Source organism: Coenobita brevimanus, chromosome 55, assembly GCF_032717465.1.
Source record: "Coenobita brevimanus isolate Jiangsu-jjx chromosome 55, ASM3271746v2, whole genome shotgun sequence".
NCBI classification, from domain to species: Eukaryota; Metazoa; Arthropoda; class Malacostraca; order Decapoda; family Coenobitidae; genus Coenobita; species Coenobita brevimanus.
In genome coordinates this window covers 31,545,055-31,568,562 of record NC_137008.1, presented here as the reverse complement: position 1 = coordinate 31,568,562, position 23,508 = coordinate 31,545,055, and the positions used below count along the sequence as shown (strand labels likewise).

At 40.7% G+C, this 23,508-nt stretch overlaps 1 protein-coding gene across 1 annotated transcript in view; it reads right to left on the bottom strand.

Moving 5' to 3' along the window:
• Positions 1-4,908: 4,908 nt before the first annotated feature.
• The window catches only part of LOC145401290 (cytochrome P450 2L1-like), a 156,711-nt gene continuing 138,111 nt past the window's right edge, over positions 4,909-23,508 (bottom strand). Inside the window, exon 11 of the mRNA XM_080273618.1 lies at positions 4,909-5,093. Within this exon, the coding sequence (XP_080129744.1) occupies positions 4,909-5,093 (185 nt within the window). The remainder of the gene's footprint in view (positions 5,094-23,508) is intronic.

Below are 23,508 nucleotides of genomic sequence, written 5' to 3'. Positions count from 1 at the left end.
TTCTACTCTGATGGTTCTGTAGCTATTTCTTCTACTGATAAAGCAGATCTCTTCGCACAGACTTTCTCCTCCAATTCCACCTTAGACGATTCCGGTGCTGTTCCTCCATTACTTCCCCCCTTGACTTCCTCATGGCTGACATTAAAATTTCTTCAGTTGATGTATTTTCTGCCATCACTGGCCTCAGTACTAACAAGGCATATGGGCCTGATGGGGTCCCTCCTGTTGTTCTCAAGAACTGTGCTTCTGTGCTTACACCCTGCCTAGGCAAACCCCTTCGCCTTTGTCTGTCAACTTGTACCTTTCCTTCTTGCTGGAAGTTTGCTCTCATTCAGCCAGTCCCAAAGAAGGGTGACCACTCCCAACCCTCCAACTATCGTCCAATTGCTTTAACGTCCTGTATTTCAAAAGTTTTCGAGTCAATCCTCAATAGAAAAATTTTAAGGCATCTTTCCTATCACAACCTTCTTTCCGATCGTCAGTACGGGTTCCGTCAGGGACGCTCCACTGGCGATCTTCTCGCCTACCTTTCAGACTCCTGGTCATCCTCCTTTCGGGACTTTGGCGAAAATTGCCATTGCACTTGACATCTCAAAGGCTTTCGATCGAGTCTGGCATAAATCTTTAATTTCCAAACTGCTCTCCTACGGTTTCTATCCTTCTATCTGTGCCTTCATCGCTAGCTTCCTTTCTGGTCGTTCTATAGCCGCTGTTGTAGACGGCCATCGTTCTTCTCCTAGATCTATCAACAGTGGTGTTCCTCAGGGCTCTGTCCTATCACCAACTCTCTTCCTTTTATTCATCAATGATCTTCTAAGCTGTACATTTAACCCTATCCACTCATACGTTGATGACTCCACCCTTCACCTTTCCATTCGGTTCCCGCATCGCCCATCTCAACAGTTACTTCAACAAACAAGGGATGAGGCTATGGCACACCTAATGTCTGACTTGGCTCGTATCTCTGACTGGGGTAAAAATAATATGGTTGTTTTTAATGCATCTAAGACTCAGTTCTTACACCTATCAACCCGACAAAATCTTCCACAGGTATACCCACTAATGTTTAATAATATTCAGCTTAATCCTGCATCATCCTTGAACATGCTTGGGGTTTCATTTACTCGGGACTTATCTTGGAAAGATCATATTACATCTCTTGTAAAATCTGCTTCCAAGAGATTGGGTGTGCTAAGCCGACTCCGCTCTTTCTTTACCCCTGCACAATTGTTGACTCTATACATGGGTTTTATCCGCCCCTGTGTGGAGTACAACTCTAATGTGTGGGGAGGCTCCCCACATACAGCTCTTCTCAATAGGGTGGAGTCAAAGGCTTTTCGTCTCATTAACTCTCCTCCTCTTACTGAGTCCCTTCAACCTCTGTCTCTTCGCCGCACTGTTGCATCTTTATCTCTTTTCTATCGCTACTTTAATGGTCACTGCTCCTCTGAACTGTCTGCTTGCATTCCTCCACCTCTACGACGGGCGTGTAGCACCCGTCTGGCAGCAAACTCTCATCCCTTTTCTGTCCAACTCTGTAATGCAAGAGTTAACCGTTACTCCCAGTCTTTCATTTATGCAACAGGTCAGCTCTGGAACTGTCTCCCTCTGTCTGTATTTCCTGCTGCCTATGATCTCCAGTCTTTCAAACGCAGTGTGTCCAGGCATCTCAAAATGATCGGATCTTGAATTTGGCTCTCTATTGTATTTTGTTTTTCTCTTGGCGGGAACTGTTACTGCGGGCTCATGGCCTTTGGTTCCTTCTTCCTCACATAAAAAAAAAAAAAAACTCATATTCGGAGTCGTGATGTTCTGATTGTCTTTTGATTTCTGGATCATTGACATACTGCAATACAGTATACCTGAGGCGCTTGTTTTTATATGTAGAGAATTAATGTAGTGGAGCATTTAGTTGATCATTTACTGGATTATTTCTTGGACTATAATGGACTTTTACAGTATACTCTGTATGTTGGCTTTGTCTATCTATCTATCTATTGCCAGACACCTTAATCCCGTACGGATTGGCCACAAACAAATCGTTTCCACGTCGCCCTGTCCCCCGCCATTTCACTGCCCTACTCCCAACTCACACCCCCCTCTCTCATATCCCTCTCCACTCCATCCCTCCATCTCATCCTCGGCCTCCCCCTCCCTCCCCCCCCTCCACCTCACTCACATACACTCTCTTCGTCAGTCTCTCACCCTCCATCCTCTCCATATGGCCAGACCACCTCAGTGTGTTCCTCCTAACGCTTCCTAACACATCCACATCCACACCACAACGCTCCTTTATATCCTCATTTGTCAGCCTGTCTCTCCATGTGACTCCACATTTCCACTGCTCTCACTCTTGACTTGTGTCCTTCTAACAACGTCCAAGCTTCACATCCATACGTTAGATTTGGTATCACAATACTGTCATGCAGTAACTTTTTCACTTCCATGCTCACTTCTCTGTTTCTCATCACTGCTTTCAAGGAATCAGCAACCTTCCTTGTTGTATCCTTTCAAGCACTTCACCCTCCAAACTTCCATCCTTACTCATCACACTCCCCAAGTACTTAAACGTACTCACATTTTCCATTTCCTCACCATCCAACCTCACTGTACATTCACTGACTTCACCTCTCTCAAAGACCACCACTTTACTCTTCCCTACATTCACCTTTAGATTTCGTTTCATACACACTCTCCCAAACTCATCCAAAAAGCCTTGCAGCTCCCCTTCGTCTTCACTGAACAACACAGTATCATCTGCAAACAACAGTCCAGGGAGTTTCCAAACATTACCCTCTTTCACTAGGGCCACTCCAACATCCACTACCCTACCTTGTATCTCTTTTTTTACCCCATCCATGTACAGATTGAACAACCATGCAGACATGACACATCCCTGTTTCAACCCAACTTTCAGAGAGAAAAATTCACTTAGTTCACCATCCACACGCACTGCAGTCTTAGCACCATCACACATACACTTCTCAGCATTCAACAACTTCCCATCTACTCCATATAGTCTTAATACTTTCCACAATCCTTGTCTATCCACCCTGTCATATACTTTCTCCAAATCCATGAAGGCCGCATACATCTTCTTCCTTTCTCTAGAAACTTTTCCATTAAAGATCTAAGAATGAATATATGATCTACACAACCTCTTCCTTTCCTAAACTTCCCTGTTCTTCTCCAACTAATTCCTCTGTTATTTCCTTAACTCTCTCCATAAGAATCCTACCATACACTTTTCCTATTACACTAAGAAGACAAATGCCCCTATGATTACTACACACTTCTTTTTCCCCTTTTCCATTGTACAAGGGAATAATTATACCTGACGTCATCCTTCGGGACTCTTTGATCCTCCCAGGCCAATCTGCACATCTTCCACATCCATTCTACTACTATCTCTCCCCCATGCTTCAGCATTTCACCACACACTCCATCAATTCCTGGGGCTTTCCCGAATTTGACTCTCTTCATTGGTTCCACAACTTCTATCCTACTGATTGCTTCCTGTCTTCTCACCTCCCTCCTTCTCCCAGCCATTTCCCAGCCACTTATACTCACATTTCTTCCATTCTCTATGTTCAACAATTCCTTGAAGTGTTCTCTCCATCTGCTCACTTTTTCTCTCTTCTCCACTAGTAATCTACTGTTTTTATCTTTCACTTTGTGCTTATACAAAAATTAGGAATAAGGAAAGAAAACTTTTCGAATTTATTGAAAATGTTATGCGGAACCTCTTACTTGTCTAAAAGGAATACGATTCTGTTCTTCTTCGCATGCCTTAATTGGTGTTTTGGTAAAAGAACACTGTATTTGTTTGCTACTTTTGTCCTTGCATTTCCAGCGCTATCATGTGTTCAAATTGTAAAACTTCAACTTTTGGATTGAAAGCTATGGCCTACGGTGGCAATCAATTAATAGCAGGCAATTAGTAACCAAGCTAAGGATCCGGCCTAATCCAGCTTTTGAGTGTCCTGTCATGGCGAGTCCCGTGGTCATCAGGACATACCTAGGTCAGGGGTTTTACCAGACTGGGTCGGTGGTTTGTGGTTTGTGGTTGGTACTGTAAGAGAAGATGTAAGACAAAAAGAAAAGATAAAGAGATTGAAAATGCTGTTAAAAAGACTATGGACGTAAAGAGTTGAGAGAGAAGTCGGATTACCTGTTGACAAAGAGTCATTTGATTGACATAGGAAGTTGATCTGCACGTATATTTAATCTTGAGCTACTTTCAGGTTCGATTTAGTTTATAAAGTAAGTTTAATTCATACTACAGCTATCTGTAGAAGGTCATAAGTTTCACAATCGCATCTCGTCCCTAAGTAGTATCCTTTACAGTGGATGTTTGCACAAGACGCACTACTGGTTAACGTGAAATCCTCCTCCTAGAGTATCAGAGTACTGATTGACGCACTGTATGCAATGAATCTCTAAACGTGCAGGATCACAGCACATGGCCATTTCCTGACAAACACATAGCTTATGACTCTCCTATACTCTGTACTACACGAGCATTTGAAATGTTCAGTTTTCACTTTGCTATTACATCACTACTAGATGTCTGTCCCAAGTTCAGTAAAATTATTTTGCCGTAGCAAGAGTGAATTATAAAAATACGTGATATTAGTGAAGTGGTTAAGCATAAAAAAAAGAAAAAAAAAGAAAAAAAAAAAAAGCTAATCAAGACATCATTCCAAACAACCCTTCCTTGTATACTCCCGCTATAAGTCAATCCGTCCAAAGTGGTTTCGTTTCTTACTTAATTCAGCTTAACCTGAACTCATCTTAGTAACCTAACTTATTCTAACCTTACCAATTCTAACCTAATTGGAACAACATCGGGACCTGATCAGTTTAGGGGCCAGATCAACCTATTAACTGTAATCCCAGTCAGAAAAATCACCGCCGGACAGTGACCATGATATCCTGCCTGATGGGAAAGTGGCCCATTGGAACGTCCGGGTCATGGCTGGGGTTGACATCTTTGCCAGGGGGTGGGGCCAGGCTAAGACTCTGTAGCACCACCACACTCACGATGAACAGCTCCATACGTGCCAGCCCTTCACCAAGGCACTGACGCTTGCCTGTAACATCAGAAGGTTGAGTTAGGTTACATTAGGTTTGACTGGATTGGGTTGGGTTGGGTTGGGTTGGATTGAACTGAGCTAGGTCGCATTGTTTTAAGTATGTTTAGGTTATATTAGGTTCGATTAGGCTCTGACGACCCAACACAGTGACAATGAGTAACCCCATGCAAGCAAACCCTCCCACTTAGGCACTGAGGTTTCCGTGTTACAAAAACTGCAATATAAACAATTTGCAAGTAGCAGATGAATTTATAGGCAGAACTTAGGTCGACCAGTTCTCTGCCAGATACATTTAAAAAGAATTTAATTAACTTAAGTGTTTATATTTATATTCAGTGTCCACAATTTTGAACTTTGTCATTCTATTATTTCAGAATAAAACGTTCATTTAGCATACTTCTGTTTAATACAGTTTTGCTAAATGATATGAAAAAGTCCAAAGACGTCACAGAATAGTGTTGGTCACATCTTTGGTAAAGGTTCGTTCTTGTGTCAGCTCTTGGGGCATTCTAGCGTCTCATTCTTTACTGTAAGGTAGCAGATATTTGTTTCCTATACATCACGAGTCAAACATCGTGGAATCTCATGACGCGGCAGAAGTCAGCTGCCTCTTGCCAGATCTGCTGGAGAGACTGTTCTATGTGTTAACAGTATACAATAGTCGTGAAATTGGGCAACACACACAAAGGTAACTCTCTACCTGTACCCTGAAAGATTGTATGAGAGAGATCAACTACACTCCGTGGGTGTAACATCTAAGCTCCCAGTAAAGTATCCAGTAGCAATACGGAGTCTTTGTTATATAACTTGAGACCCTGATGGTAAATATATGGACCCACTCCGTGAATGTAACATCTAAGCTCCCAATATAGCATCCTGTAGCAACATGGAGTCTTTAAGATATAACTTCAGACCCTGATGGTAAATCTATGGGCCCACATCTCACATTTAGGTATATTCTCTTATAACATTCACCATTCTAGGATTTTTCTTTTTTAATTTATTGTGGTGTTGTGTCCACTTCTGTGTTAAACGTATGGAAAAAAGACTCCATGAGATTAGGTTACAACATGAAACTAGCAAACTTGTTCAATGAGAAAATGACGAGAGGAAATTGAAACCCACTGAAGTTTGAGAGATCTGAGAAGACTACAAAAAAATGAACCAAACCACGGCCCACTCCACCTCTACTATACAGTGTTGATTTGTGTGACGACGTGTGGACACCCAACTAATGATATGAACATTATTTAGCTATTACGAGGCCTTATTCTCTCACGATACGTTTGTGATTCCTGTATAACCAGCTGTTAAATAATTTTATTATCCATCACTGTGACACATATCGGCATTACATGATTCTCTTATGCACGTACATAATTTAATTAGACACTCTCCCTGTTAACTTGTATACTCTGATTATTTGTACAATATAATGTCATATAATTGTCTTATCATTCACGTACAATATCGATGTTGTTTTACTCTTTAGACCGTTTTCTTTTAATTTCTGCATCTATAACATGTCGGGAGACATCTTATTGATAATAAGTGCTGTCTTCAGTGTTTCAAGCATGAGACTGGTCATTAGACCAAAGAAAAGGTTCATTTTTCTTAAGTATTTTAGTAAGAGGAACGGATATCTGTATAACCTTGAATAAATTGCTGATAGTACCTACGCAATCCAAGCTAACTCCTTATATCATCAGTATTGGTAGGTTCTGGGAAGTTAAAAGTTGCCCTAACTTTCTCGTCCGAGGTAATTCCTTCAGCGTCAACCATATGTCCAAGAAATGTAATTCTCATATGCAGAAAGTTGCATTACTGAGCTTAACCTTTGACCTGCCATTTGGAGGCGATCAAAAACTTGCTGTAGCTTGGCAAAATGTTCAGGGATTGATATACTCACTACAATGATATCACCTACAGTAGATAAGCGAAAAGATACCACTGAATATAGAATGGATAAGCCCCATGAATACTGATGGAGCAATTTTAAGACCAAAGGGAGGTGGCCAGAAGGAATACTGAATGCACTTACAGGGCGAGACGACTCTTCCATTTCTATTTGCCAGTAGCCACTATGTAAGTCAAGGGAAGTGAAAACAATGCTATTCTCGCCAAGTGATTCCAGTAAATCTGTCAGGACTGGTAATGGAATCGATCGGGTACAGTGACAGAGTTCATTTTATGATAGTCAACTGCGGGTCTAAATTCACCCTCTTTCTTGGTGACTAGGAAAAGCGGGCTGACGGAGTGTTCAATGATGTCCTGATTTAGCATATCCCGTAGGCTACTATCTCATCATTTTTTTGTTTTTTTTCGTAAGCTATGCTGTAGCATAAACTGGTTGAGTACCGGGAATCACTTCTGTAGCGTACTTAATCATACCGGCCTTACTCATATGTTCACCAAGTAAGGCAACATCTCTAAAGGTATGCAAAATATTAAAAATAATTGTTCTTCATTTAGAGGGAAGTCGCCTGGATTTACATGAAAGGTGTGATCAGTTGATGAAGTCGTAGCAGAATCCGTAGAGTTTTCAATGGTATATACATCGGGTAAATCATCATCATCATCACCCTTTGCAGTTACAGAGAATGGTATGTCCTGGCACACCTTTATGGCCAATGGGTACAACAGGAAATCGCCAATCTTTGTACCACTTTAAGTTTTAGTGGAGCACTGGTACCATTTATAAAGATAACACAAATTTTCCTCCAACATGGAACACAGTGCTGACATTCCCTGATTATAAGAAAACTTTACTTCTTTGCACAGGCGTGTCTGGGGTAGGTCTAGGCTCGTTGTTGATGCGTATTGATAACGAAAAGAAACTTGTAACAGCGTATGCTACTCGTGGCCTCAGTGCCGCTGAACGTAACTACGGTGTTACTGAGGGAGGCTTAAGCAGCTGTTTGGTCTCTCAAACAATTCAGAGACATAATCAATGAATATCCAGCACATATTCAAACAGATCATCTCCCACTTTGTGATTTATTCAAAAGAAGAAATCTTACTGGACGTCTAGCACGATGGTCAATTATTATCCAAGACTTTAATCCAACCTCTGAGTACGTGCCTGGTAAGTCAAATATAGCTGAAGATGCTGTTTCACATTGGCAGTCTCACAGTGTCAAAGAAGTGAAATTCCTTACACCTCAGATGTTGTTTATAAAAGTCAGTGCACAGACCCTCTGTTGTCTAAGGCTATATTCTTCCTAGAATCAGGAGACACTTCGACCCACTCTGCCACAGTCAGCAGATGATCTCACGTTAGACAATGATATTTTGTATATGAAGACATCCCTTACCAGTAGGGACCTACCCGACAACGAGATATGTCAGCTTATAGTTCCCGCTAATTTAATATTTGCAGTGCTCCTCCTCATCCATTAGACATCTCGTGCATCCCACCACTGCCACCAAAATGTGAGATGTGGGCCCGTAGATTCGTCCGTATTGCAACTGGATGCTTTACTGGGAGCACAGATGTGACACCCACGGAGTGTAGTTGATCTATAACTTTCATACAATCTTTCAGGGTGCAAGTAGAGAGTTTCCTTTGTGTGTGTTACCCAGTGTCACAACTATGCTGTTCAAACATACTGTAGAGCAGTCTCTTTAGCAAATTTAGCACAAAGCAGCTGGCCTCTGCCGATTCATGAGATTCCACGTCGTCTGATACAAGACGTATAAGTAACAAACATCCGCTTGCTTATGTTAAGATTAACTTTGCTTACTGCACCTCACTGTACCCTTACCAATTATGTGTGTCTTTTTTTTGTAGACAATAGACATACTGCAGATTATATTGGCATAAATGGCTAAAAAGAGATTGTTAACTTGTCACACTCGGATAAGGAACAGGTTTTAGAGACACTTTTAGGCTGACGTGTCTACGGCCTTAACTGTTAGTACTTGTGAAAATTCTGCATAATACCTGCCCTTATTTATTGTTCCTGATACGAGAAGTTTTCACAAAATGTTCAGATGAATATATGTGTAAACTAGAAAGCACTCAGAGAGCGCATACCTCCGCCAATGCCATTACAAAGGATCCAGATTCGGATCCGTGGAGATATTGTTTGGAATACATAGGATCCGGATCCGCCCCCAAATATAATAAATTGTTCCTTGACCCACAGCATACTCTTCCACAAAAATTTTTTTGTTGAAGTTCATTGAGAATTTTAGGAGATATTGTACACAGGACCCGAATTCGCCCCCTAATTTAATCATTTCTTGGCCCATGACCCACCCTTCCACCAAATTTCATTGAAATTCACAGAGAACTTAGGACATACCGTCTGGACAAACAGACTGACAGACAAACATAGGTGAATATATAACCTCCCCCAACATTGCTGGAGGAGGTAATTATAATAAAAAATGAAGAACGAATGACGATGGAAAAAAGTAAGACAACATTTGTACTACAAAAATATTCTTCCTCTTACAACAGGTATCATTCGTCATGGTTATTAATGAGGATGTAAGATGCAACGTTAAGCAAGAGATATTACTCCTATGAATTACAGCCAAGCTTACAACATGTGATTTTATTCAGCTTAGGGAGATTTTCACATGACATTGCGTTAGATATTTGTCATAGAGTGCGGTATATATATATATATATATATATATATATATATATATATATATATATATAGATAGATAGATAGATAGATATTTGTCATATATAATATATATATATATATATATATATATATATATATATATATATATATATATATATATATATATATATATATATAGATAGATAGATATTTGTCATATATATATATATATATATATATATATATATATATATATATAGCACTCTCTGACAAATATCTAACGCAATGTCATGTGAAAATCTCCCTAAGCTGAATAAAATCACATGTTGTAAGCTTGGCTGTAATTCATAGGAGTAATATCTCTTGCTTAATGTTGCATCTTATAGACTGTCCAGAAACTATCCAACCTTAGCCTCTAAAAAATTAAACAGCTAACCTGTTGAGCAAGGACACTAATCCCCCTCAAAGTAAGCCCCTTCTGGCTTACACGTAGCCCAGTGTTCATTCCACTGCCTGATTCATTTTTTAGTCAGTTTTCGGTATCTCTTGCAGATACTTCGTCGCATTCGTCATGATCTCTTCTCTCATCTCAAATCGGGAACCCTTCAGTCGAGCATTGAGCTTGGGGAATAACCAAAAGTCACATGGAGCCATGTCTGGTGAGCTGGTAGGCTGCTGGACCTGCAGATGATGTGCTTGGCCAAAAATTCCTGAATCAATTGAGAACAATGGGCAGGGACGTTGTCATGGTGCAGCTTCCGACTTGTCACTTTGCAATGATCTGATCTTTTCCCTCGAGATGGGCCACGAAGACGACAGACAACTTCCAGGTAATAATGTCTGTTGACAGTCTGACCTTCCTGTGCGTACTCGCGATGCACAACAACACGGCTGTCGGAAAAAAAATAACTGTCAACATGTATTTCACCTTGATGCTGACCCGTCGTGGTGTTTTGGTTGAGGCAACCCTGCATGCTTCCACTGGGATGACTGTGTTTTGGTTTCTGGGTTTCCCTGATGCATCTAAGTTTCATCTCCAATTATAATAGTCTTCAGAAAGTCTGGATCGCGATTTGCATACTCCAACAGGTCTTGAGCAACGCTCATCCAAGATACGAGGCCATGATGAATGTAATGAAGCACCTGCAGGAGGTACCAAAAACTGACTTTGAAAAATGAACCAGGCTGTGGAAAGAACACTGGGCTACGTGCGTCAAGTCAGAAGGGGGGGATTAGTGTCCTAGCTCAATCAATTTTTGAAGCCTAAGGTTGTATAGTTTCTGGACAGAGGGTTATGTTACAGGGAATTTGGGTAACCAGTGATTTCATAAAATCTCTAAGGAATTCATGAAATGAGTTTAAATTAGGATGGGTTAATTAAGGTTAGGTTAAGTAAGGCTGCGGTTAGGTTCGGCTGGGATAATCTAGGTTAAATGTAGGTTAAGATAGGCTAGGTAATTACCGGTAGGTTAGGTTAGGTTAATTTAGGTATTTTTTTGTGTCCAACTCTGGGCATAGGCTTCAGAGCCTGCTCCCAAGGCCCAGTAGTCCTCCTACATACAATACACCTCTACATGTTACCACTTCGGTGCTAGTATATTGGTATTAGCGGAGGTATTTTTACATGTCGGCGGGTCTTCCGGTAGATCAGTAAAGTCTGATTTTAAGAAATTCAAATCCTAAAACTGTTCCTTGCCCCAGCGGGGATTTGAACCTGGGTCCAATAGGACTACAGGCCACCTCTCTACCGATTAAGCTACCACCTCCCCCATAGTTACTATGATTACTAAGTTACGTTAAGTATTCATCTAAGTTAACCTAACCTAACCTAACCTAACCTAACCTATCCTAACCTAGATTATCCCAGCCTAACCTAACCCTTAATTAACCCATACAAATTTAAACTCATTTCACAAATTCACTTGGGATTTCATGAAATCACTGATTACACAGATTCCCTGAAACATACAGTATATAGACAGATAGATAAATATAGATAGATAGATACAGATAGATAAACAGATATAAACAGAAAGATATGGTGTATAAGCTTTGTGCAACAGAAATTTCTGCAGTGCAAAAGTAAACAATGAAGAAAAACACCATCAAATAACACAATCCTATATTTACCACAACTTTTTGAATATTAAACCTATGAGTAATGCTGTTTAACCCCTTAACCGAAGGGCATCACTTTCATGATGCTTGGGCGCAATAGATCATACCGCTGGGCAGCACGTTTGTGATTCTGTGTTATTTTTAATTCTCCTGGGCTTAAAAGTGGTGGCTTGTATCATCTATCAGTATTGCCAATGTCCAACACTAGTCAGCACTCCTAATCTCATCTGTACTCCCATCCATTATTGACAATTTAGCCATTTTTCCCCGTTCTTGACTCCCCTCCCTACCTCCCCTCCATTACCCTCTCCTCTCGCCTGTTCGGCCGTGCTGCGCTAAGCAAATTTTCCCCAGAATATTCCACTGATTTCATCCATTGAAATAAGCCCTATGCCCTATTCTTCTACAAAATAATATACACAAAAAAGAAATAAGGTAAGTTATAGTGCCATACACCTGGAATTGGCTAACTATCACCTGACAACACCTCACATGCACTCGTTCGCTAATTTCCCCCGGTAGTTTCCCCATGAAATATGCCGTATAATCTATCCTCGTAATAAAAATATATATAAGAAAGGAAGGGAGAAGCCTAAGTGATATTTACATTCACCTGGAACTACCTATTTTTTTTATGTATTGTCGAGATTTCCTTCCAATCATTTCATAGCATGTAAATTAGCAGCTGTCACCCTATTGACATTGTCAACCCTTGCCTTCCCATATACGCTGCGGGAATTAGTTCCTTGTCATCCTCTGAGGTGAAACCATGTCGCACTCGCGCCCCGCCATTTCTGCCGCTTCTGCACCCATTGCAAAGGGCCCTGAGACCTCTACCCCTAGAAAAACTCATGTGGGAAGCAGTGAAGGACTTAGTGACAGCAGTGGAACGTGAACTGGCAGAGATATCTATGATAATGATGGATAGTGACTTTGATCCTTTGGGTGAATCGTGTGATGAGCCTGGGGAGGATATCGTTACAGAAACTCCTAGTATGAGTGCTTCAGTGTCCCAAGTTATCCCTAGCTCCAAGGGAAAGGAGCCCTTAGTGCAGCAAGGGAAGGAATTTGGGAAGGGAGTGAAAAGGCGGCGGGTTAGTCTCGGAACAATGGCCCCACGTGACCCAGCCCACCATGAGTCCCGAGGTGAATCAACTCCCAGCTCCCCCAGCCCCACTTCACTAATTTCTTCCTCACCAGCAGAATTTTCTCCTGAGTCTTCGTCATCGTAGTCTCCACCAGCACCTACAGTGAAGGCAGGCCGTAGGGTAGGAGGTAAATCCCTGACTCATAAAAGTAGAGTAGCAACTAGAGTAAGGGCTGCTAGTGCTACACGGCAACCTAGGGTCAGTGAGAATGACCTTGAAACAGCCCAGTTTGCCTCACAGCCACCCTCCATCCTCACCCACCCTACACCACCACGATAGGGAATCCTGGACGGCTTCGTGTGGACGGAAGGTTCCGATTTCTTCCCTTAACATCTCCATTTCGATGAGAGTTCTTCAGGAATACAGTCTGCCTTCACTCTTGACGAGGATGCTGAGTGTGTGGACTTCCTTTTGGCCTTCCTCGATGACGAAGTCATGCAGCACATATGTGATGAGACTAATAGGTACGAATCGCAACGTGCTGCAAGTGGTGCAGGTGCAGCGAAGATGCAACAGTGGACCGTGCTGGGAGTGCAGGAGCTGTATGTGTTCTTCGCCCTTATGCTTCTCATGCCACATTCAAAGAAGCATGAGTTGGAAGAATACTGGTCAATGGACCCCTTACTACCCTCACCCACCTTCAATAAGTACATGGCCAGAGATCACTTCCGGAACATCATGGGAAACCTGCACTTCACCAACAATGATGTACCTTCCCAAACCGACCCACTCTGGAAGATCCGGGAGATTCTGAGCAGAATGAAGGATAAGTTTGTCATTCTTCCACCCCTTTCAGAAGGTTGTCATAGACAAATCCTTGGTTTTGTTCAGAGGATGTCTTATGTTTGTACAGTACATTCCAAGCAAACATCATTGTTTTGGATTCAAGTTCTTTGTACTGTGCGACTGTAAGACAGGGTACATCCTTGACTTCGTCATCTATTCAGCCAGCACTGTCGATCTGGACAAAACACACCCCCATGGCTTCTCAGGCTGTTCAGTGAAAGTGCTGCTTGAAAGGTATTTTGGTGGGAATCATGTGCTGAATACTGACAACTATTATAAAGCACCGAAACTTGCTAAATATCTTTCAGAGCACGGCATCGGCTCCTGTGGCACTATGAAGAGCAATTGTGCCCACTTCCCCAAATTCCCAAAGGCAGGAAACTTGCAGCGAGGAGACGTACACCTACACAAGTCTGAAAAGATGCTGGCAATTCGGTGGGATGACAAGAGGGTCGTACACATGCTCACCACCGTACACAAGGGGGAAATGAAAGACAGTGGGAAGGTCGACCGTAGGACAGCAAGCCTGTGAGGAAACGATGCTGTCATCGACTATAATATCAACATGCGGCTGGTGGACAAGTTCGACATGATGATTAGAGAGATAGACTGCCTCAGGAAGAATACTAGGTGGAACAGGAAATTTTTTTCTGCATCTCATTGACATGATGCTGAACGCCTTCATCCTGTACAAGATGAAGGTAAACCCACCCAAGTCCTTCTCCCTGAGGTTGTTCGCCAGGACTTGTGTTCAGCAACTGCTTGAGAGATATGGTAGGGCGACAGCAGCAACTCCAAGGCGCCATGCTGTGAGACTTCCCGACAGACTTGAGCAGAGGGTGTACATGGATCGGCACAGACTGGTGCAAATGCCTGCCACAACGAAGAGGAAGGCTGCGATCCGCAGGTGCCAGGTGTGTGCACATACCACCCAACGCACACCTGAGCACAAACGCCCCTCTTGGCAGTGCGCTGAATGCCAGGTTCCCCTCTGCGTTACCTGCTTTTTTTTTTTTTTATTCGCATAGCCTGAAGCAGTTCTAAAAGTGAAAGTGGAAAATGTAAATAATGTGTAAATAGCAAGTGAAAGCAATGGATGGAAATATGATGGAACAGTATAATATAGTTTTATAAGTTACTGCAAGTGACAGTGCATAACATAGTGTAAGTAAAACAGAAGTGTAAATATTGAAAATACAATAGAAAATGTAAATAGAAATGCAAATTATTAGGAATATAAGAAAATGAGTACAAATACTTGAAGGCTCTCTACGTATTTTACTGAAAGAGAAATTGAATGCCTACAGTGACAATAAACTACTATTACTGAAGGAAACTTATGGATAAAGACTGCATATATATATATATATATATATATATATAAGTGTTATATAGTAACAGGAATATAAAGTGTGAGTGTTTTATGAGTAATAAATGACAGAATACCTGGGGGAACGAGCGCAAATGGGTGGCTTGTACGCGCTTGTAATTTTCATTGCTTTCACAGTTTTTTTGTTTCGAGTATGGATTCCAAACTATTTGAAAATCATAGAATAGTGTTTCTAGTGATAATATCAGGCTGTGGTAATCATTTTATGGGGTGTCAGGAAGGTAAAGTGGAGACTTCGTTACCCAACTTCAGAGGTCTCCACAAGTCCTAAAGTACGAGACGAAGGCTCAACAAACATCCCAGGAGAAAGCTGAAGGTATGTGCCATAGGCATATTCTAGGACTAATAACTGATTTTTGGCAAATATTTTTAGAAAGTCTGTCGGAGCACGAATAACCTAGCGGGACACGCAAATTGCGCCAAAACAACCCCGCGGTTTAGGGGTTAAACATAATGAAAAATAAATATCACTGAATGCAGATTCTTACAAGGAAGGATGGTGGGAGGGGAGGGGAGGGATTGGAGTGAAGAGATATGATGGAGGAGCTGCTGTTGGTGGGAATGAAAAGGGAAAAGAGGATGGGAAAAAAAGAATGATGGGCAAGGTGAGTAATACTCTCATTACTAAACACTGTCGCTGAGGCCATTCGTTGTATTGTGCTGTCGATCTGTTCCTCGAAAATGTAACAATTCTCAAAGAATTGTTTAATTTCATATCTTTTAAATAATTACAAGGCACTGATTGGGGTAGGAGGAGTGCGTCCCTCTTCCCTCTTCACTATTTTTGGCAAACCAATGACTAATTATGAAAGAAGAACAATGCTGTTTACCAAAATATATGCAATAAAAATCTTATTACACTTGCATTTGTTTATATCATTGTACTCCTATGGTTAAAACTAGTAACATAAAGCTTAACTATGTTAAGTGACATTGTTAAAAACAGGAACCGCCTTTTCCAGATTGCTGGATCCGGCCCTAATGATAACCATTTTTCTGGGAGGCATCAGTTACTGAAAGAAATTGAGGCACTGCTGGTAACGGTAAGTTACTGTACAGTACTGTTAATAAGAGTTTTCATCTGCTTCTGTGTATGTCTGTGTATACGTATGAATGTCAAGAAAAAATCAAAGCGTTTCAGTCCAACCAGCATCAACGTAAATAATGAAAAAAAAAAAAAAAAAAAGACGGAAAGTTGGAGAAATGGGAGCAGAGAGGGGAGAAAGGTGGGGAGGGGACGACAGTTGTCACGTGAAGAGTCGAGTGTGTGCATCTATGTGCTAGTGCTGGGATGAGAGAGAGAGAGAGAGAGAGAGAGAGAGAGAGAGAGAGAGAGAGAGAGAGAGAGAGATGGGGAGGTAGGGAGTTAAGGAGAAAAGGAGATAAGGCTTAGGATTAACACCTATGGACGGCATCCGGGTCAATACAGCAGACATTCAAGTTTTCCTGTCACAGTATTACCCTTGAATACGACCGCCTTCTTACACTCAGGCATAAAAAGGGGGAAAAAAATACTGTTCAAAAGTAACAGGCTAAAAAGTCATACTGGGGTTTTTGGAGTAGTGAGCTGAACGTGGTAATCAATACACCACCGACTGCCCCAGGGAGGGAGGAGTTTGGGCGGCTCTTGTGCAGGGACCGAGAAGAGGGAAGAGAGATGGGTGGGCATGTAAGATGACAGGCAAGGAAGTAGGCACTATGGAAAACTAGTAAAAATTATATAGACGCCCGTGTGTGTGTTCTTACCTAATTGTTCTTACCTAATTGTATCTTTACAGGAATGAGTCAAGCTCGTACTGTCCCGTGTCTTAAACCATATTTATCTACATATCCTTAAATTTGTGAATTTTTTGGCACACACTATTTCATTCGGTAGTGCATTCCACTGATCAGTTGCTCTGTTTGGGAAACTGAATTTCCTCACATCTTTATCACCTCTCTTCTTATGCAGTTTTTTTGCAGTGTCCTCTTGCTGATGCTTCTCCATATGATAAGTAATAATTTATGTCTATTTTCTCCTTCCATGATATGCATTTATATAGCATTATCATGTCACCTCTTTTCCTTCTTTCCTGTAGTGTTGGTAGATTCAGTTTATTTGGTCTTTCTTCGTAGCTTAGATCTTTTAAGCTTGGTATCCATCTTGTAGCAGCCCTTTGAACTTTTTCAGTCTTGTCTATGTGTTTTTTGAGATGAGGACTCCAGACTACTGATGCATACTCCAGGGTTGGTCTGATGAATGATGTTATTATCCTTCATAGCATGTCTTTTATGTATGTGAATACTATTCTCATATTTGCAAGCAGTGTATAAAGTATGCAAGCAGTGTATACATGTTCCGTACCTTCTCACTGATGTGGTCAGCCGGAGATAGTCTGTTATTGATAATCACACCTAGGTCCTTCTCTCTTTCTGATGTGTGTAGGGTTTTATTTCCTAACGTATAATCCCAATCAGGTCTTTTTCCACTTTTACCAAACTTGATTACATGACACTTGTCCACAATGAATTCCATTTGCCATGTATTACTCCATTCATGAAGTTTATTTAATTCTTCTTGTAGCTCTTTACAAAAGTCTGTGTTAGTAATTCTCCTTTGTATTTTTGCATCATCTGCAAACATATTTAGATAGCTTTCATTTCCAGTGTTACTGTCTATAGCATTTATGTACACTAAAAACGTGATTGGTGCCAGCACTGAGCCCTGTGATACTCCACTAGTCACTTTTTTCCGTGATGAGTACCGTAGTTTCCCCTTAGCACTGTTCTCATTTCTCTTTTTTATGAGAATATCTTGCATCCAACAAAACAGTTTGCCTCGAATTCCTCCTTGATGGTACAGTTTCCATAAAAGTCTTTGGTGTGGTACTGTGTCAAATGCTTTCTTGAAATCTAAATAGATACTGTCCACCCATCCTTCTCTTTCCTGTATTGTGTCTGTTATTCTGTCATAGTAGCTCAACAGATTAGTAACACATGATTTTCCTTTTCTGAAACCAAACTGTCTTTCTGTTATCATATTGTGTTCTTCTAGATGATTTGCCCAAGCTTTTCTTATAAGTTTTTCAAATACCTTGCTTACAACACTGGTCAGTGATACTGGTCGGTAGTTGAGTGGATTTTGTCTATTCCCTTTCTTGAATAAGGGGACAATATTTGCTTTCTTCCAAATATCAGGTAGTTTACCTTGACTCAAGGATTTCTTGAAAATTAAAAATAATGGTTTACTTAACTCCTTTGCACATTCTCGTAGCACCGAACATGAAATTTCATCAGGACCATTTGCTTTTCCTCTGTCTAATTTACTTAACTCCTCCTGTATTACTTTTTCTGATATTTCTATATCTGGTAGTATGTGTGGATATGCTTGTTCCACATAGTCCCTCTCAAAAAATTTTTCTTCTGTAAAAACTGATTGGAATTTCTTATCTAGTGCTTCACAAATATCTTTCTCTTGTGTATAGGTGATTCCCTTGTCCGTAATGGATTGTATTCTATCTTTTACCTTGGTTTTGCTTCTAATGTAGCTGTAAAATAGCTTCGGTTGATCACTACTTTTATTTATGATATCCTTCTCAAACTGTTTTTGGGCCTCCCTCATTATTGTATAATCGTTTCTTGCCTGTTTGTAATTATTATATGCCCTTTCACTATTGTGTCTTCTGTATCTATTCCACAACAAATCTCTTCTTTCTTTTGATTTTTTACATTCTGTATTGAACCATTTCTTTATTTTCTTTTCTGCTTCTTTGTGCTGTGGGATGTACTTCTGGACTCCTATTTCATAATATTCACAGAATTTTTTATATACAGCATTTAAATCTTGTCCTCTAAGCTCATTTTCCCAATCAATTTCTAAGAAATACTTCTTTAGGTCATGATAATTTCCCTTTTTATAGTATAGGCTCTTTTTGTAACTTTCATTGCTGTTAACTATGTCATATGCTATCCTGAAGTTGCAATTTAGTACTGCATGGTCGCTTTTGCCGAGTGGAGGGTGATATACTAAACTGTCAATATCATTTTCTTGCCTAGTAAATATGAGATCTAGCATTGAAGGTACATCGAGTCCTCTTTTTCTTGTTGTTTCCATCACATGTTGCGTTAGAAAAAACTCTTGCACGAGATCCAGGAGTTTTTGGTTCCAACAGCTTTCTTGGCTTATTATATCTAGAATATTCCATTTTATATTTGTATTAAAATCTCCAGTTAGTATAATTCTTTCCGATTTCTCTTCCATTTTATGTAGTAATGCTCTTAAACTCTGAATTGTACTCTCTGCCAGGTCCTCATATTCGTCTCTTTCCCATGTGTTTGATTTGTGTGGCATGTACAAATTGGCTACAGTTACATTCCCTTCAGATGTGTTGATCTCTACTGCAATCAGTTCTACTTGTGAGGGTATAACTAGTTCTATTTCTCTGACTTTTAGACTTTTCTTAGTTAGTATTATAATTCCTCCTCCTTTTTTTAAGTTCCTATCCCTTCCCTATATATTATATTCATCTAAGTTTAGAATGTCATTTGATATCCTTGGTGTTAATTTTGTTTCAGTTAGGCATATTATATGTGGTTCATTTTCTCTGACATAATCATTCATCTCTAATAATTTAGATACCATTCCATCCACATTTGAGTACATCAACTTAATCATCTTGTTTATATACTTGTCATGACATGGTTCTGCTACCTTCCTCCTTTTTATTCCCTCCTGTTTATGTACCACTCTCGTACCTGCAATCCTATTACTTTGTAAAAAAAAAAATGTGTTCTTCTCCTCTTATGATCTTCCCTCATTTTTTGTTTTTGCTTCCTCCCTTTTCTCTTTCAGTAATTCCAGTTTCTCTTGTGTTATGCATCTTTTTATCCATACATTTTTGAATTCCTCTTTTTCCATAAGATTCATTGCATTTTTTACTATCTCCTCCACGGTGTCTACACTCTGGAAGGTTACCTTTAGAGGTCTTGACTTGCTTTTCTCGTATTTCCCTAACCTTTTGTGTTCCTCTATGTCTTTACTATAGATTTCCTCTGATACTTCTTTCAATAAGCTCATTACATTTGCCATCTCCTTTTTGTCTCTTGAGATCTTGTTTTTTACTTCTTCCTCTTCTATACCAGTGATTACTATAGATCTGTTGATATCTACTGAATCTCTGACTACCTATCTATCTATTGCCAGACGCCTCAATCCCGTTTGGGGTGGCCACAAACAAATCGCCTCCAAGTCGCCCTGTCCCCCGCCATTTCACTGCCCTGCTCCCAACTCACACCCCCCTCTCTCATATACCTCTCCACCCCATCCCTCCATCTCATCCTCGGCCTCCCACTCCCTCTTCTCCCCTCCACCTCACTCACATACCCTCTCTTCGTCAGTCTTTCACCCTCCATCCTCTCCACATGGCCAAACCACCTCAGTGTGTTCCTCATAACGCTTCCTATCACATCCACATCCACACCACAACGCTCCTTTATATCCTCATTCGTCAGCCTGTCTCTCCATGTGACTCCAAAGGCTCCTCTTAAATAACTCATTTCCACTGCTCTCACTCTTGACTCTTGTCCTTCCAACAACGTCCAAGCTTCACTTCCGTATGTTAGAGTTGGTATCACAATACCGTCATGTAGTAACTTTTTCACTTCCATGCTCACTTCCCTGTTTCTTATCACTGCTTTCAAAGAACCAGCAACCTTTCTTCCCTGCTGTACCCTTTCAAGCACTTCATGCTCCAAACCTCCATCCTTACTCATCACACTACCCAAGTACTTAAACGTACTCACATTTTCCAATTCCTCACCATCCAACCTCGCTGTACATTCACTGACTTCACCTCTCTCAAAGACCATCACTTTACTTTTCCCTACATTCACCTTTAGATTCCGTTTCTTACACACACTCCCAAACTCATCCACCAAGCCTTGCAGCTCCCCTTCGTCTTCACTCAACAACTCAGTATCATCTGCAAACAACAGTACAGGGAGTTTCCAAACACTATCCTCTCTCACCAGGGCCACTCCAACATCCACTACCCTACCTTGTACCTCTTTTATTACCCCATCCATGTACAGATTGAACAACCATGGAGACATGACACATCTCTGACTAACTTTGGATTGTTTTGGATCATTCTTTTCACTTCCTTTTTAATGTTTTTTTCTTCCACCCTTGTTTCTAAGTCTTTTTTTTACTTTCACCATTTCAGTATATGTGGTTTCCACATCATTTTTGTAGCTTTGCACAGCTTCATTCACCAGTGTTATCTTCTCCTCAATATCACTGCTCTGGTCTATCAGACTGCTTACTTGCCTAATTGTTTCTGTATCATTTTTGAACTTAATACTCTCATGGTTGAATACTGTACTTGCCATTTCACTCATTTGCATTTAAGTGTACTTATTTCCACTGATATTTCACATATGGTTGTGTCTTGTTGACCTCCCTTCCTTGTTATTCTATTTCTTCCTTTTGCAAGTGCATCTGCTTCTTTATTTCATCAATCTCATTCTGAAAAGCCATCTCCAGTCTGTGTACACGCTCTACCAGTTTATTGTGAGTCTCCATTTCAACCAGTTCTTGGTAGAAATCATCATCCTGGTTTCTACCTTTATCCCTTTTCTTTTCCAAATTTGCTTTACTAAAGTATGTGGCCATTTTGCAATACTAAAAGCACAGAGTACTTACATTCCCTGGGGCAGTTGTAGTCTAAACAATCGGCTGATTGAGCGCATTCTTTCTCTGCTCGGTTCTCTTTTCTGTTTGAACAAGCCTTGTTTAAACTTATTTTTTTTTTAAATAATAGAAAATCATTTAGTCTAACCTGGTACAGAGCTTGATTCATATAAAGATACTAATTTAGGTAATGCCACTGGCTATGCTGGCTCGGTATGGAGCGCTGTTGGCCTGCGTCCGCTCTCCTTGGTGTGTGTGTGTGTGTGTGAGTAATGAAGGAAGACAGTAAGATTATTTGTTCACGGTAAGTTTAATTACTTAGTTTGTCTGCCTGATGGTGGTTGTTTCTGATGTGTGTGTGTGTGTGTGTGTGTGTGAGAGAGAGAGAGAAGCGAAGGAAGAAAGTAAACTTATCTGTTCTAGGTAAGCTTAATTATTTAGTTTGTCTGATGGTGGTTGTTTCTTATGTCCGTGTGTGTGTGTGTGTGTGTGTGTGTGTGTGTGTGTGTGTGTGTGATTTCTGTCTGTCTGGGTCCATGTGCAAGACAGCTCTACTGAGTTCTAGAACAAGAGAACAAATACCAAAGTCAGCTTAAAGTGTTTTGGTCTTCTTTGAACCAAACTTAGTAAAAGGGTTAATGATCAGGCAAGAATGGCGGCATTCAGTTTAAACAATATTAAACCAAAGGTCTGGGTCACAGGGCAAGGTCAAAATTCGGTTCGTATATATTTGTGTGAACAAAAACAACTGAAACAGTTTAGCCAGAATTAAATCAAACTAGGTGTACGGGTTGAGGATCACCCGTGATATTGACCAGCTGATTTTGAGAAAAATAGAATGAAGGTCGAAGTCATATGGCAAGATCAACATAAACAGTTTTTATCTGATGTAGACTACCTTTGAAGAAAGGTTCACATTAAAACAATAAGGAGTCACTAGGTGTGAAGACATTGTTTTTCCTCATTATAAGCAAGAAAGGTTTACTGTTTCTGTATGGATGGAAAATTACAACGAGCAGCCCGGCCCGGCCAGGCCAAGCCCGTCCCGACTCAGCCCAGCCCGTTCTAACCGTCACGCTTTTCAGAGGCTAATAACATTTCCCTCATGAAACTAGAGCAGTGATTTTGTTTCTCTAGATACAGGGTCTATCAAATTAATTTTTTATTTTATGACTCACAAAACCAATATCGTACAAAAACACTATGCAGTTTCCAATAATAATAATATTGTGTATTACAAAACCGAGAGTGCCCGTTATGCGGGAAAATGCACTTCATTCTGGTCCTGTGCTGCTCCGTTTAGCCAAAAGCACAGTTGCACGGCATGTACGAATAACCAGACATAAGGAAACGATTCTCAGTAGTCTCGAGCCTTTGAAGATCATGTTGGTAGCTCAGTAGGCTATCATACTGATGTTCTTATTTTGTTCTTAACTTTTTTTCTCAGAAACTTTGTGTGTGTGTGTGTGTGTGTGTGTGTGTGTGTGTGTGTATAGATAGATAGATAGATAGATAGATAAATAGATAGATAAAGAGAGAGAGAGAGAGAGAAAAAAAAAAAATGGGAGAAATGGAGTTTCCCCGAGCTAAGCCCTGTATTGGACTATATAGCCCCGCTAGGGTTACAGGAGGGAGCTACCCCTCCCGGCACAGCAGCCTGGGCGAGGCTGGAACTTGCAATCCCCCGATCACAAGTCCAGCGCGCTACCACTGTGCTACC